Consider the following 18,211-nt stretch of genomic DNA (forward strand, 5'->3'; position numbering starts at 1 on the left):
AAGATTCTCTTATTCAGCTTAAAGTGCAAAAAAAAGAAGCAAAAATACTGTCAGATTCTACCATTGTAGAGAGCATGAAAATATGGAGGCCGGAGATGTTTGGTCTATCCTTGAGTGATGAAATGATAATGTAGAAAAATAAAACACAGGTAAAAATGCATGTAAGCCTTTAGATTCTGAAAGTTTTGCTTATTCTTGTCTTGTGAATCAAAGTAAAATTTTGCGTGTGTGTGTGCGTGTGTGTGTGTGTGTGCGTGTGTGTGTTTCCCCCATACAGTAGAAGGTATGCTCCGATGTTGTTGGGTTCTTAACATTCTTAAATTTCTTCTCATTTTCAGCAGAAGTAAAAAAACAGTGAGTAAAAAAATAATAATATTTACGTGACCCTGAAACCCAAAACCTTGGGTCTTGTTGTCGATATATTTAAAAAAATTGCTAAAAATACATACTATGGGTCAAAATTATATGTAAAAAGAATTATGTAAAAAAGTAAGAATTGTAGGTAAAGATCATCTTCCATGATGTTGTTTTTTATTTTTTACTGTAAATATACTGATTAAAAACTCTTTTTTTGTTTAGCAATATACATTTCTGAGCACTTTATGAAGACAATTTCCAAATGTTTTTTAACCCTCAGTTTCAAATAGTTGTATATCAGCCAAATGTTGTCTATCCTAGCTTTCAAGTTTGAAATCAGTTTTCAAAATTGTACACTTATGTTTGTTTTTGTGATCCATGATCTCACATTTGCAAATATTTAAAATAAAATAAAAAATCCTCGTTGCCTTACATTTTAAAGTTGAATCAAATTAACCAAATGAGTCCATTCATTGAACTTATATTATGGTAAACTGACTAAACAGCTTGTATAACTAAGTAAATTAAGTTGGAAAATGATTAACTTAGTTAAATATGTCACAATAAACTAAAAACATACAGTATGTTGTCATAACTAATTGATCATATATTTTTTTACAGTGTAGTTTCTGATACGGCAGTCATTAATCTAAGGCTTAGTTCTTCATGAGTGATAGATTAAATTCATCTTGATTTTATCTGACATTGTATAGTGCATTTTAGTGAACCTGTGTTGTAAGTAGTTATCTCTTTAAAAAAAGATAAATCCTAAATGATCATTTATATGACGAAAAGATTAGTATTACTATATTAGTTAATGAAGCCTTGTTCTTCATCCATTCTGGTAATAGATTATTCTTTATCTACAGTTGAAGTCAGAATTATTAGCCCCTCTGTTTATTTTTTTCCCAGTTTAACGGAGAGAAGATTTTTCAACATATTTCTAAACAATAGTTTTAATAACTCATTTCTAATAACTGATTTATTTTATCTTTGCCATGATGACAGTACATAATATTTGACTAGATATTTTCAAGAGATAGTATTCAGCATAAAGTGACATTTAAAGGCTTAACTAGGTTAATTAGGTTAACTAGGCAGGTTAGGGTAATTAGGCAGTTATTGTATAACGATGGTTTGTTCTGTAGACTATCAAAAATATATAGCATAAAGGGGCTAATAATTTTCACCTTAAAATGTTTTTTAAAAAATTAAAAGCTGCTTTTTTTCTAGCCAAAATAAAACAAATGACTTTCTTCAGAAGAAAAAAATATTATCAGACATATTGTGAAAATTTCCTTGCTCTGTTAAACATCATTTAGCAAATATTTAAAAAAGAAACAAAAATTCAAAGGTGGGCTAATAATTCTGATTAACACCTCTATGTTTTAAATTGTCTTATTTTATTTAATTTTTTTTGTGGAACGCAAAGGTCCCATGAGCATTTAAGATTCTTTATGAAAGGATTTATGCCAATAAAAACAATAAACAAAAAACTAGGGATGCTCTGATCAGGATTTTTGCAGCCGATACCGAGTAACGATTCCTTTAATGAGGATCAGCCGATACTGAGAACCGATTCTGATGCTTCAAGCTTTATAATGCATCAAGCACATTTTCACTCCAAGTATGACACTTAAGTGAACATCTTTCCCTACATAAGAAAATAAATAAAAGATGTTGCATATAATGCCTTAACATGTCTCTTATAACCTCAGAAGCAACTTTACAGAAAAAAAAATGATAAAACATAAAATAAATGGTAAGAAAAATGACTAACTATGCAATTTGGAATTGCTGCAAATGATGGAAGAAGAATTCCACATGAAGGTTTGGAGTGCATATTTGATGCTCGCAGCCATTAGTAAACCATTCAAAAAATGCCTCTTGTAATGTAAAAAGTGTGTTTGGTGTGATCAGACCCTTACTCTGCCTAAACTCATAAACAAACAATTAAATGAGGTTCATGAGATCTGCCAGATTATTTAGTACCGATCGAGTAATGACATGTGATTATAGGCCAATACCGATCTCTGGTCGATCGATCGGAGCATCCCTATAAATAACCTTTATTTAAGACTAACATTTTTGAAACTACACATAAAACTATTACTAAAAACTTATACATTATTGGATTGCACATAAGGGGCTCGTGGACCATCAAAGACCATCAACAAAAAAACACGATGTAAAAACTGTCAATTAACTAATTATACTAATTTGCATTCTAGATGTAAATAAGGTTCAAGGTCATTCCATCCTAACGACGGCTGTTTGTAAAGTTCACATTAAGTGAGGACACTCAACAATCTCATTTCTGACGGTATTGTTCGCTCCTAAATAACGACATAAATAAGCTTAGCATACCGAGCAAGATGAGGGATTGTGTGAGGATAATTCCATCCTCCCATTTACACATGATAAAAGACATTTCCTGTTGTTTTTACCTTCCAATATTTCTTTCCCTTAATTTTCTTATATCAGCCAAGCCTAACTATAACTCATGTTCTTGGCTAAATAAACAGCAAGACTTTCCATTCTAAGTTTATTGATTCTGCTTGTATTGAGGACCTAAATAATATTGAAGAATCGCTCAGTGTGCAGGGGTAAGAAAGCAAGCATGCTACCACTGAGGTAATGCTTACATGGATTGTTGAGCTGCCACCCAGGCTGCGTGAAATGAAAACTGTTTTCTGTCACATGGGAAACTCTTTGGACAGGAACTACACTAGAAGGTGTTGTTTTGTGGACAGTGCTTACAGAACAGCTAACTAGGTGACAAGTGTGTACTAAGAAATATATCAAATGCTTTAAGAAGTTATGTTTACATTTTAAGTTCCAACAATAATAATTGGCTTTTACTTGGTATGTTTCTTTCAGTTCATGAACTGCTGCATTTACTATTGAGCATTTGTATTTTCTTTTATATAGTGGACATTTTTTTTGTTAAATTGTTTCTCTGACACCAGCAACTTTTCACTTTTTTGTTTTAATGATATCTTACACTAAAAGGCAAACTACATACACTCAAAAATGACTTTTGCTGCTTGTTCAAACTATTTATTTAAAACGAGTTGAAACAACACAATTCCTAAGTAGGACAACCTAATTGTTTTATATTGAATGCATTTAAATTTGAAAAAACACTGAGTTAAATAACCTAATTTGTGTTGGGACAACATGAAGGAATTATGTGAAACCCAGCAGTTTTTTTACATTGTAGTAACAGTGCCTGTTAGGTATGATTTAAACTAGTGTAAAAATACTACTTTAACTCTAATGGTTAACTCTAATTGACAGTAGCATAGAGAGTGAACATGTTTTTTTTAAACTGAATTCTACTTTTTTTTTACATTTTTTACATTTGTTTATGCTAACTATAAAATTATCTAAATATTTTTTCTTTTTATGGAATGCAAAGGTCCCATGAATGTTTAAAGGTGCAGTAGGTGATTGTCTTCAGAAACATTTTTTGTTGTGATGGTTGAAAGTCTCTTCACATTCCATTAGTAATGATTAAAGTAAATGATCTAAATGTGTTTTTATATTCTGGGTAAGGCATAAGACTAAAAATGCCCATCCAATTAAAATTTGTTAGGCCAATAATTCCCATAATTCTGATAAGTAGCCCAAATAGTCTGTCAGCAAATGCAGATTTGTACAACTGCACACCTCTGTTCATACAGATACGCCAATGCGCGTTCACGCAGGCCACGGTCATTTGGACACGAGTATAAGCGGTAAAAACAAATGCTGAATCAAAACTTTTTAAAGTCCTGAATCAAAATTGGCGTTACTTTTGCACGCTGGAGGAGACTGAAGTTTTTATTTTAGACAAGTAATGTTATGTTTTAAAACTATTTTAGTCACGCAAAGCCTATGTAAATTTTATTGTTTCGAAAGGGCTATATGCACAGAAGTGTTGTTCAGCCATTGTAATCTTCTGACAAAAGATTGTAGTGACTATTTTCAGTTTCATAAGGGACCTTTACAGCATCGATAATGTCGATTCTCATTTAGTTTAACAACAAAACGAAAGTAAATAGCGCTATTCCACCTAGCCTGCTTTATTGAGCTGAAGTTGGTTTTATATTCACATTGGTTCATTTTTGAACAATGGCAACCTGTGATGCACTCCCTATATTGTCTATCATGCAACTCATAAGGGACCTTTTACAGCATCGATAATGTCGATTTTCATTTAGTTTAACAACAAAACGAAAGTAAATAGCGCTATTCCACCTAGCCTGCTTTATTGAGCTGAAGTTGGTTTTATATTCACATTGGTTCATTTTTGAACAATGACAACCTGTGATGCACTCCCTATATTGTCTATCATGCAACTCTAAATATTCGGTCTGAAATATCACGCAAGTATGGCTTAGTAATAAGTGTAATTCCTGCACACCGCCGGCCAACCACTAAGCATACAGTCGTCGCTATAGGACAAAGCACGTGAGAGAGTGAGACCAGCGATCCTTGCATGCATGAAATATTACACATTATGACAAATTTTGCTTGCTACAGAACTGAAAACGTGCTAGATATAATACAGAATTGTGTCATTATAAAGTCTTAAAACTGCCGAATGACATGATCTAGTGGGTCTCTGTCATCTTTAATGTGTGCATTTGCGATTTCAGGAGGCGTGGCTTTTGACGACAGGGGAGAGATTGTATTTTAAAAGATATTATGCTAACCGTTTAGCACTTAGGCAGATCACCCACTGCACCTTTAAGGTTCTATATAGAATGAATTATGCCAATAAACACAATAAACAACTTTTATTTAAGACTAAAGTTTCTAAAACTACACATAAAACTATGACTAAAAATGTATTGAATTGCAAGAGGCTTGTGGACCATCAATGACCAGCAACAAAGCAGCACAATGTACAAAAGCTGTCAAAGAAATAGAAAATATGCTACTTAGGTACATAAATGGTTGCTATAGGTAATAATGTGATATCAAGTTTTTAATGCAATAAAGTTTAGAAATTTTTTCAATATAAAAATTACAATATAGTCTCTGCATGACATTTTTACTGAAATATTTTCTTATTGTTGTAGATTAGAGTGTTTTGCGTCACATTTTATTTATTTAGGAGGTTTTCATTGGCCTTCTTAAGCAACCAGGATTATAATGGCTTATTATTTAAAAATATTCAAATATAGCTTAGTATTTATTACATAGTTCAGAAAAATCAGTATATTGACATCATCATCATAACACCGCTTAGTAAAATATAGTTATACGTTATGCTTTTAAACAAGCACAAATATGCTGGGAAAAAAAAATAAAATCACAGTATTTTTAAAGTACTTTTTAAAGTAAAGTTTTTAAAGTTGCCACTTTTTTTTTACCAGAACCTGAGAAAATATTTACAGAGCACAGCTCAACCATATAGCAAAACACTATATTTGTTCAATATCTAGTCACAGATTGGAAGAAAAAATAAAATGATCAATGTTATCTGTCATGTGAATATGTGATCTGTAAATGTGCTCAGGCAAACGGAACAGTCCTGGCAAAACAAGAGAAACAGATCAGGATAATAAAAGTGCTCCCATTTAGCATTGTAGCAAATGTTTACAAACAAAAGCTAATTCTTGAGATTATAGCTGTCCTGATTTGATAATTACAGAAACAGTGGCTCTAAAAATTGTTTGCTCTGAGTCATTTAGCCAACAATGTGCGAAACCAAGGAATTGGATCGACACTGCCACCTTGTGGTAAAAAGCTAATCGTGAGCAGCGAATGCCAAAGAGGGCCAGCCGTCAATAAACTTCACTAAACACATTTTTTTTGGTTCTAGATTGTAAATCCCAGTGCACTAACATAACACAATTTGTTCAGAGATTTGTGATTAATATTGAGGTTAGCTGAGCGAAGCCTCCCGCCCATAAACAACACAGAGCTCACGGTGTGGTGTGGTCTGGCCCACAGTTTTCACCCCACACAGGCGAAGTTGTGTTTTACGGTGTTGCTTTGACATTTGTGATGGAACTTGATCTGGTTGCAGAGCAGTTTAAATGAGACCATACATTTTTAATTAAGAGATGTCATCTAATTTGTTGAGAATTGTTGAGCAAGAGCAATAAATTTACGCAAGGACTGATGGAGTGTGTGTGGCAAGACTGACTCATTACTGAAAACATTACATGTAGTTTAAACTAAAGAGAAGGATTCACTGACATAGATTACACATTTATTTATGAAGCTGTCTTAAAATCAACTCAGCCAACAAAAATAAATTTTAACAAAAATGTTTGAATGTTTTGATAAAATTCCTGTTAAAGCTGCAGTTCACCCCAAACATGAAAATGTACTAATCAAACAAATCTTGATGAGTTTTTTTTTTAAAGAATGCCTAGAAATATCAACAGTATGACAAAATTCAGAATTGTGAGAATTTCCAAATGCATGTTGTCAAACCGATAACATTGTTTTCTCCTTTGTTACTGTTTTTTTTTTGGCATGCGTTTTCTTAAAGATACACTCCACTTTTTGAAAATAGGCTAATTTTACAAGTAATCTAGAGTTAAACAGCTGAGTTTTACCATACTGTATATATAACCATTCAGCCAATCTTCAGGTCCAGCAGGAGCATTTTTAGCTTAGCATAACATAAACCGTAAATTCAGCTAGGATATGTCTAAGAAATATACCCTCATTCTGGCGTATTAATCAAGGAACTTTTTTGAAAATAGGCTTATTTTTAAAAGTAATCTAGAGTTAAACAGTGGAGTTTTACCAACCGTTCAGCTGATCTCCAGGTCTAGCAGAAGCATTTCTACCTTAGCTTAGCATAAACCATCAAATCAGCTAGGATATGTCTAAGAAAGTTAGCCTATACTCTCATTCTGGCGTATTAATCTTTTTATAAAAGTTTTCTAAAATAATAATAATTAATAATTCCTTAAATTTATATAGCGCTTTTCTAGAAACTCAAAGCGCTTTACATATAAAGAAACACTCCACTTTTTTAGAAATAGACAAATTTTACAAATAATCTAGAGTTAAACAGTTCAGTTTTACCATATTTAAAACTATTCAGCCGATCTCCAGGTCCAGCAGGAACATTTTTAGCTTAACTTAGCATTAACCATCAAATCGGCTAGGATACATTATGTCTAAGAACTATACTGTTATTTATCTAGACTCTACTCTTATTAATCTAGAGTTAAACAGTCACTAGTTTTACCATATTTTAAAAAATTCTGATAATTTTCAGGTCTAGCTGGAGCATTGTTAGCTTAGCTAAGCATAAACATCAAATCGGCTAGCATCTAAGAAATATACTCTGATTCTGGTGTATTAATCAAGGAACTTTGCTGCTGTACAATGGCTACCTAGTTACCTAGCTGGGTAACTATTTTCAGGTACTGTGTAATTTCACTGGGATGACAGTAGGCCTATAATTCCAAGCCATAACCAAGCCAATTCAATAATTTAAGCTAAGCTAAGCTAAAAGTGCCCCTGTCAGACCCGGAGATCAGCTAAACGGATTTAAAAAATCATAAAACTTAACTGTTTAACTTGTAAAATGAGATTATTTTAAATAAAAATGCAGTGTTCCCCAAACTTGCAGCAAATTTGAGCTCTCCTGGCCACCATAAGAACATTAATAAAAATGGTACTGTATAAATTCCAACTATCAATTTAGCGATGTCATCGAAACAACTTTTGTTCATAACCTTGTTAGAACTTCCAGTTAGGGAACATGGCTATGATCTCTACAACACCTCCTGCATATTGTATGATTCAGCAAAAATGCAGCCCGTACAAAAGTCAAGCCATGCAATCCAGTTACCTATAGAGGTGCCAACAAAGTCAGAAACAGAACAGAAGCTTCACACACAAAAGCATTTCCATGGGAACCAGAAGAAAAATTCTCTCACATTTTCAGAAATAGAAGGAGGGGACGAGAAAACAAACAGACAAACCAACAAGGGTGCAAAAATAAGCAGCATTTAAGAGCCAAAATATGACAAAGAACGATGGAGGCTGATTAGACAGATGGTCAGAGAAACAAAAGGATGAAATTTTTACATTCTTTGTGCTTTTTAGAGGAATAGGATTTGAAGGTAATATACCTAGGCATGTCGGAATCAAGAAACTGTCTGGAAAAACACAAAACAACATTCTGTTAGTGGACTAGAGAAAAGTCAGAATTAGAAATTTGTGGAGAAAAGCTTGTGTGGAGGCCCAGCAGCTTGTTTTCTGAGGATTTTGAATATAATATGGCTGTCAAGGCCTAGGCACAACTCTCCGGTCACATCTTTGTCCTTGATCCGCTGCATTGGTGCATGAATCCAGCTTTGATATATGTTTTTATGGATAGCGTGCACTGTCATGTAAGGACTTAAAATGGAGGAGAGGAGGTCACGGCTGCATGATATCTGAATATCTCTGTTAAGCATCTGTGATATGCAGGTGGATACATCTGATAATGCATCTAAATCATTATGAATTTACTTGAAGCATGTTTGCGAAGTCTGGATGCTGATATATGATGCCCATCTAATGTGATAGCAGTTATGCATTACAGATGACAAAATGCTTTGTTTGCTGTTAGTGTAACATGACATGAGCAACATGGTTTTCATTAACTATCACGATGGGAGAATGTTATTGATGGGTTTAATCTGTTAATAAATTGTGATCGTAAACGTTAAACATTCATCTTGGTGCGATGATGCCAAGAGCTGGATCAGCTGTGTGTTTCAGTGAGTAGGTAGTTGAGAGTCTGAGCAATGAAGTGCAGACAAAGTGAATGGAATGAGCAGATGAGAATGGACACAAATGCAGACCAGCATCGGATGAGAAGACTTGCACAGCAAGCAAGGAGGTGAACTAGAGAACCAGTTTTCAATGTTCTGGCTGTCTGAAAATAGGGAATGTTTATATTCAGATTGATTTTGTCTGCTTATTAAATGGATAGTTTACCAAAATTCTGTTGTAATTTACTTTTATTTTGAGCTTTAATCAATGTTGAACACAAAACAAGACATTTTTAAGAATTCTGGAAACCATTGACTTCCATATTATTTGTTTTTCCTACTACGAATGTCAGTAGTTACTGGTTTCCAACATTCTTTAGTACATTTACTTTTGTGCTCAGCAGAAAAAACCATCAAACTTGTTTGGAACAAGTAAAGGTTGGGAAAATCACAACAGAATTAGTATTTTTGGTGAACTATCCTTTAAAATTGTGACCTCCATCATCAAGGCTAATAAAACCACTTATTTTTCTTGTGTGCAGTAGGAGGGGATTGATAATTCTGAGATTTCTGAAGCCAAAAAAGAGCAGTTGTATGGATTAGTTTGTCAGTCAAGCAATGTTTTAAAAGCTTCACAAATCCCGGTGGTTATACAGCAAAATCTCTGAAAACATAATGCTACAGTTGTGAAACAGCCATGCTGAGAAGCTGCATTACATAATCATATAAAATAGTTTAAGATTTTAATGACTTTCAAGAGAGTCAAGCCCAAAACATTTAGCACACATTTAATTTTTAATGCTTGTAATTACACATAAGTTACCCTTTAAATTTTACTGTAACCTATTTGCTAATCTTACCACCAACATTATTTACTTTTTTTGTGATATACAAGTGTTACATATTTGATATTGATAGTAATATGACATCTGCTAGAGCAGGATGCTCAATATCTGCACAAAGCTACATTTTTGAGAAACTGCAAAAACATACTTAAAGGGAAAATGAATGCACGTGGCACTATCATGGTGACAACTTTTGTTCTTTTTCACAGAAATAATAATAACAGGGATACGTTATTGATGAATTAGGAATTATTTTTGTGCAGTACTTTGCACAACACCAAATATATACCACAAACCAACTTAACAGTGTCTATTAATTGTAATTCAATATGTTTGCCTCACCTATGTATCTGAAACGTACGACAAATTATATCTTAAGTCAGTGATTCCCAAAGTAGGGGTCACGAGATAATGACAAGGGGTCACTTGGTGATTTCCAAAAGTCAAATAAATTTTCTGAAACTATTATAAATGCCATATTTCATCCATAACCCACAGAAGATACAAATAGTTGTTAATAGTTACATAAAAAAACAAATACAAAGCCATCAGCCTTTCAATTTTGTTTCATAGGATTGGGGTTTATATTAGATTAACAACACAACAATAGCGTCAAATGCAGCAGATTGAGTTTATAGCAACAGGTTAAACTTTCTGACATCTTTATGGCAATCAAGTACATTAAAAATTAATAGAGGCCACTACTGAACATTGAGGATGATCTCTCTTTAGAGTGATGGTCTCTAAAATTAAACCAAGAATAGACTTCTGCTAAAAACATTGCACCCACCAGTCTCCTTAGGTGAGGTTAATATTAAATTAAACAAATTAATAAATCACTATAAACATGATATGGTTGTTAGACAGTTGCACTTTTTTGTGTTGTCAATATACTCCTGTTTATATAGGTCTACTGTTGTGTCCAGAATGTTTGTATATTTATAACCATCTCCGAAGATGTTGGGGGTCTCGAGTCACTGGCATTGTTATTTTGTGGGTTGCGGGCTGAAAAGTTTGGCAACCCCTGTCTTAATTAACGTATTTAAGATTTGCGAAAGAGTAGACAGCGCCCTCTAGTGGATTTGTCACCTGAAACGTGTCACAAAATGTACTTGGAGCAATGTATTTTATGTTTTGCTAAAATGTAGGCTGAGGGAAGTATTTTCAAAGAGCCTTGGCTGAATAGTATCTGTCCCCTAAAAAACATGAAGCGGATCACTAACATGGAGCTAGCTCCCACTTAATAAGCCATCTTTTAAAATGACAAACTTTCAAAAGATGACCAAGCAGTGATAATTTACAATTGAGCATTTGATTTCTGTACATCAATGCTGTTACTTTTGTTATTGAGAAAAAATTATTGCAGCCCATATTTATACATTGATCTGAACATTGCTCTCGGCAGAGTGAATGACATCTGGATGTTTGTTATTGGTATAAGTACTAAACTAATTCTTATTGATTAACTTGTTTTCACTTCCAATAAAAGAGAAAAAAAACTATACATTCATAAATAATAATGATCACTCTGTACCATAATTCAGGATCTTTAACTTTGTGTTCTTGTGTAGTTTGCTTAATGACCACCAGTGTCACTAATAACTTCTGTATTCTACATATAACACTTCATTATCAAAATGTTCAGACCTTAATTGAAGGAAAGGACTCCTCTGAACCCAATGCTATTTGCATCCTGTCTAAATCATAAAAGCCTTAATATGGCAGTTTTAGGATTTTCCATTTGTCAACCGGCACAACCGCACAGCAGGTTATAGTATGTTTGTGCAAAGGAACATTAAAGTGTGATTATACAGTACTTCTTGTCTTTATCTTAGACTGGCACTGTTGCTGTGCTGTTTGATTCAGAATCGCTCCCTTGTGACTGGCCTTTACGAGCTGTTTGGAAGGTTTGGTTGACTGACTCATTTCTCTTTGGCAAAAACTCATAGCTTTAAAGTTGTGCAGAGAACTGTTTGTCACAGGCTTGGCTCCAGCTCTCAGATCATATGCCAAAGCTGTAGAGAAAGTCATATTAAGCACAGAACACACTAAAATGGAGATCTGCTGTTATGAAGAATTGAGGGAAAGCAGCCCAAGGTGAAGAAAATTTGCTACTGAGTTTTCTAGGAGAAACAATTCCTCCTTGATGTACCAGAACCTCTTTTGAATACAAGCCCTTAAGATCTCTTATGTTTAGTTTCAAAGCTGGTGTTCTGATTTGGGAATGTACCTGTCATCATGTGCTGGTCGAATGTATCCTGCAGACAGTATGTTGAGAGAGAGAATATTGGGGTCGATGATTGCCTCATCTGCTTCAGGCGTGTTCCGGATGCGTCCTGCAAACCACAAAAAAAAAAACACATCCCATTTGATCAATATCACTCTAATTTATATTTAAGGCTTTGAGTCTCTGAGGCAAAACTCACCTACAACCAGCTCTCGCACTTCCTTCCAGTCAATGTCTCTCCCTGTCTCATGCACTATGGTGACTGTAACTCTCCTTTGGATGCCCTGTTATTATGAAAATACTGCTTTAAGTAAAATATCAGAGTTTAACTATAATGTTAAAATACCCACCCAGGCTCAGTGTAAAATTGTACCTTCACAACATGTTTGCAAAAAGTTTTACCTTTACACACTGTAAGAAGTGATTATTTATTTGCTTACAGTTCGTAAACCCGTTGGTTTTACTTAAAAAAGTGAGTAAACATTCTTTGACTTGGAACTGTTAACAAAACGTATTTAAATAATAATTAACACATTGTTAATTTATTTAATAATTACTTCAATAATTTTCACTTCAATGAGTTTCACTTTTAAAAACAGTCAACTAGTATCTTTAAAAGCAACAGGTTAGTACACATTTTTACAACCCCAAATCAGAAAAAGTCAGGACATTATGGAAAACGAAAGAAAGTAGAGCTTTCTAAATTTAGTTTGACTTGTATTTCATTGCAGACAATACAACAAACATTATTTAATGTGTTTCTCATTTTTATAGGCTTCCAACTGGCACAGTACAGTTTTAACTGGCACTTGTGCATGTAACTACCTATTGTTGTACTTGACAAAGGTCTGCCAAAGTAGTCCTGAGGCCATGTGGTGATATCATTTATAGATGAATGACGATTCTTGAGTGCCGCCTGAGGGATCGGAGATCACAGTAGTTCAGCTTAGGCTTGCGCCCTTGTCCTTTACGCACTGAAATTCCTTGAATCTTTTTATTATGCTATCCACCGTTGAAGGTGAAAACATCAAATGTCTTCCTATCTTTCATTGAGAAACATTGTTTTTAAACATTTTAATTTTCTCACATATTTGCTGGCAAACTGGTGATCCTTGGCCCATCTTTGCTCCTAAAGAACTAGACCTCTTGGTTGCTGCTTTCGTACCAAATCATAATTACAATCACCTGTTGACATCACCTGTTTCAAATCACATCATTATTTAAACAATTTACCTGATTACTAGCCCTAAATTGCTCCTGTCCTGACTTTTTTAAAATGTGTTGCAAGAACAAAAATAGGAATATGTGTTTTTTTTGAAAAAGCAACAACGATAAAAATCATGAGGAACACATTATGTTTGTTGTATTGTATACAATGAAATACAAGTACATTTAAAGATGACTGCTTTTTTTATTTGCGTTTTCCATACTCCCCCAACCTTTTCTAATTTGAGGTTGTAAGTCAACTAATCTCTTTTTTACAGTGCATCAGAATTATAGCAGTTTTCAAGTAAAAAAAATGAGTATTAGAGGCAAACCAAAATCTTTTATTCATTTTTGAGAAAACTTGATCAGGCGTCTTGTTAGTATTTAATAATGAGCATTGTGTTTTCTCATCTGGTAGTGCGTCAATACAAGTGACATAAAACAAAATTTTACAAAAGTAAAAGCTGTCAAAAAATAAGTTGCTTCGACAGTATATTTTTGTTTTAAAAACTGCTGGTCAGGTTTAGGGTAAGGTTTAGTGTGTGTATAATATTATTCAAACACAATAAAGCCTTAAACTCTTAGTGCCACTCAGCAGCCATTAGATTTTTTAAACAGCCATAATATGTGCATGAACCAATGTATAATAAAACATTGCTACAGTTCTGTTTAACTGTTTCTGAGAAATATGAATGTGGGTTTCAATGCCACACACTGAATTGACACTTTGGAATTGCTGCATGATGTGCAATAACCGGAATAATATTATTTTTGTAAAAATGTCGTCTGGAGGCATGTATTTTTTATGAGTCTGGGTTGTAAAATGCAGAGTATGGGTCAACGGGTATGATATTATCAAGAAAAATAACAGAATCCAAGGAGGGAAGGGAATTTCCCAGTACCTGATGTAACATGAATGTGCCATGGCAGGGCATGCCTACTCTGTGGTCCACTACTGCTGGGATATAGCTGTAAGAGGGAGATAGATGACAAATACAAACAAAATTATACTTTTTTACATTAGGCTATTAATACTGTACACTGTTCTGTTTTTTACACAATCATACAAACTGGACATAATGATTGTCATTATTCTTTTCACAGCTCAATCATCAGATGTTGAAAGAGTATCATTAGAATTGATACATTTCTTTCAGTGAACATGAATAACTCAAAATCCCCACGATTAGATTTCCACAGTAATATTACGGATCTGTTCAGACCTAATATCAATACTTAATAATTATATATTCACATTAATTCTTTTAAGATTTATTTTAAACATTTGCATATCTATTTTTGTGAATGAAAAAGTAAACAAAGTACTTAAGTAAAAGTACAGATACCCTAATATAATATTATTAGAAGTAGAAGTATAACGTCATCATTTTTACTATATGTTATTCAAAGTGCAGAAATACTTGATTGTTTAATTTACTTAAGTAATAAAATTACAAGTACTTCCTGTGAAATGTTTTTTTTGCTAAAACGTTGAATTACCAACGTAATAATTTACTAGAGATTCATTCAAAATTTGAATCAGCGAATGATTTACTGGAGACTCACTCTGAACAAATCATGTGAATCAGCTAATAATTTACTAGAGATTCATTCAATATTTGAATCAGTGAATGATTTACTGGAGATTCACTCTAAATCTGAATCAGTGAATGATTTACTGGAGACTCACTCTGAACAAATCATTTGAATCAGTGAATTATTTACTGAAAACTAACTCTAAACACATCATTTGAATCAGTGAGTTCTTAACTCGTGGGCAGATGTCAGATAACTTCACAAATGAATTGTTAAGTGCCATTTGTGAACCAATTTAACAGCTTAACTGATTAAACATCGATTGTCACATATTAAACAGCCCTATCCCATCTCTGAGCAGGTGACAATTTCTTTTAATTTATTCAAGAAAATGTAACAGGGCAAAAAGTAGAATGTTTGTTTTGGCAAATAGGGAGGTAAAAGTACAATTTTCCAAAAATAAATATACTTTCATAAAGTACAGATGCTTAAAATATGTACTCAAGTACACAAGTGAAATAAAAATACGTAATTACTGTCTACTACTGAAATAAAAACATGCACGTACATTGCTATGTACATTTAATCTAATAAACAATCTAAAAATCAATTTAAATATTTTTAACGTTTACATTTCATTGATTCTACATGGCACAGTAATTGATTTTACACTCTGCTCAGACTAAATTTCTTACAAGGCGATTTAAAATGAAAAGATCAATGTCTAGACAAAACACTTACTCTCCATTAGCCTCTAGCTCACAGATCTCAAAGAAGACCATCAGGTCATATTTACAGTGGCATGGTCCTGCTGTGGGTCGGGTGAGGGCTGTCAGTTTGGTAGCAGGTACTATGTAGAAAACAGAGAAAGAGAGAACAATACAGACAGTCAAATCAATACTCAATGGAGCATAGGAAATAATAATTTAGTGGCAGATGAAAGGAATACTGCAGTTTCACAGGAGAGAGGGAGATACAGATCACAATATAAGAGAAGGAATAGAGCATAGTTAGAGAGGAGCAGGACTGGAAGATCAGGGGGTCCGATGTAAAGGCACACTGCTGTTAAGATGAATAAAGTCAAGAGAATAACAGCGATCCCTGAACCTCCGCATAGGCCAAGCCAAATTATTTGAAGGACGGTTCACACCAACATTTGAATTCTGTAATCATTTTCACACCCTTGTGTCATTCTAAACCAATATGACTTACTTTTTAACCAGAATAACAAAAAAAATGCCTTTAAAAATAATATTGTCAATTTTTTATGTAATTAATGTTAATTAAAACTGTAAGGAAGCTGCTTTACACTATGAACTATAAAATAACAACAACAAAAACATTTATATACGGGTCAATATCAGAACTGTAAGAGATAAACTCTCAGAGATAAAATCAGAGAGAAGCCAAATAGTAATACACACAGGCCCGTAGCCAGCCTGGTGAAAGGGGTGGTTCTTTTTTCTCAAAAAGTAGAAATTTTTGCAGTTATTTACTAATTAATTAAGAGGTTTAAATGCAACAGTTTGATGACATTGTAAGCACTTTTTTATTATTAAATAGGTTGTCGTATGGTGAACAGTTCCGTAAAATAATCTTTTCCGTAATTCTTAATCTTTTTATTAAAAACTGTAGCTTATTTTCATTTATTAGGCAAATAACAGTCTGGGCAGCACATTCCACTTTCCTCAGTTAGAATTTGGCCATTTGAATAAACAAATAAATAAATAAATAAACAATAATTATGTAGAGCTTCACAATTGTTCTTGATTTTTCTCTTGTAAAAAGTTCGATTTAAAACTAATGGTTAGCAATAGCCTGATTAGTATTAAAATGAACTTTAATATGGGCCGCCTTTGGTGCTTCATACCTTTAATTGATCATTGTTTGTTTCACGAATAAGGTCCAAGATTTGGAATAAAAGTTACTTGTAAAATATTTTTTTCTATTTAACAATAATTCAGTAGGTCAGTAGTGAGTAGTGACTTTACTTTTGTCAGATTGTATGTTTCCTGTACAGATGTTGGACTCATGAAAAACAATTGTTTGCATTGAACAAAACTGATTAGCTGAAGTCATGACAGCCAACGGAGGATTCCGCTTGGTCTTACAGCCTTTTGGATGGTTTATTTTCACAGTTTACAATGGAATAGCAGTCAAAATAGGACAAATGAGCTCATGTATGGGACAAATTCTGGATATTTGTGAGTAGGGGGTGGGTCTTTTGAAATAAAATATTTAAAATATTTCTCTCTATTTATAATAATTGGCCAAAAGTAGTATCCTGCAAAGGTTTAGGGACCACTGCATCATCAAGCTCAGTTTCAAGTGACAGAACAACCAGTTTTACTCATGCAGTCTTATTCCAGTATTATTCATCGCTTTCTGGTAAATAACGTCAAAGAGAAAGGCCAGAATTGTCCATCTGCTTGAAGAGGTTTGTTTGGAGAGTCTGAGGGAGAGAAAAAGACAGGACACCCACACACAGTTTGAACAGGCCGAAACACAGTCCCTGGAACAAGGCATCCTTTAGTCTGTCAATGCAGAGGATTTTTTTTGTGACTAGTTGAATGGAGAAATGAGTAAACAAAACTCTTTCTTTTATTTAAAAATTTTACAATCAGAATTTAAAATTAGCCCTATATTTAAAGATAAAAAAAAGATATGATATTTGTGCATTAGACTGACTAGAGGTTGGGTTTCAGGGACGTTCTTTGGCACTCTGAACAATTACAGACCAGGCTTCTGCGCTTTTATTACTGAACAGATAGACAGGGGTGGAGCTGGCAGTCTGGCTTGCTCCTCCCCCTCAAGGAGGTAGGAAACAGCCACGCCTGCTGCATTGAGGGCGTGGGTTGACAGCGAGTCCACCAAAGACCCATTGAAGACCTCAGGCAGCAGGTAACGAATCAGCTCCAGGTTCTTCTCGCGATCAGGAGGGGTGTCGTTATCTGCGGCTACACCCACCACCAACAACATAAACACCGTGACCCCAAACAGCAAATAGAGCAAAAAAGGCAACACAATTTCTCCTGCATCATACAACAGAATAGGAGAAAAACAGTTTGTAATTCGAGCAGTGTGACCAAAATGGGTGCAAAACAGTAAGCAGAATATACATATTCTGCTGCTTGCAGTGAAATGCTAATGTGTGAATCAAATGAATGCCTTACTATTTCATAAAGCCACTGGAGAGGATTCATAAATAAAGTGACTGAATTGATGCTGTAGGTCATATGACAATGATATGAATATTGAATATACAATGACATGGCAGATGTAGCACATCTATTTGAACATATTCATGCTATAGCTGC

At 33.9% G+C, this 18,211-nt stretch overlaps 1 protein-coding gene across 1 annotated transcript in view; it reads right to left on the reverse strand.

Annotated features, from left to right (window-relative positions):
• Nucleotides 1–18,211, reverse strand: part of kif1aa (kinesin family member 1Aa) — a 146,147-nt gene that overhangs the window by 46,378 nt on the left and 81,558 nt on the right. The window contains exons 33-37 of the mRNA XM_056459953.1: nucleotides 15,636–15,744; nucleotides 14,261–14,327; nucleotides 12,352–12,436; nucleotides 12,156–12,261; nucleotides 8,454–8,480 (exon numbers count right to left, since the gene is read on the reverse strand). Coding sequence (XP_056315928.1) covers nucleotides 8,454–8,480; nucleotides 12,156–12,261; nucleotides 12,352–12,436; nucleotides 14,261–14,327; nucleotides 15,636–15,744 — 394 coding nt within the window. The remainder of the gene's footprint in view (nucleotides 1–8,453; nucleotides 8,481–12,155; nucleotides 12,262–12,351; nucleotides 12,437–14,260; nucleotides 14,328–15,635; nucleotides 15,745–18,211) is intronic.

The sequence above is a fragment of the Danio aesculapii genome, chromosome 6 (assembly GCF_903798145.1).
Source record: "Danio aesculapii chromosome 6, fDanAes4.1, whole genome shotgun sequence".
In the NCBI taxonomy this organism is placed as follows: Eukaryota; Metazoa; Chordata; class Actinopteri; order Cypriniformes; family Danionidae; genus Danio; species Danio aesculapii.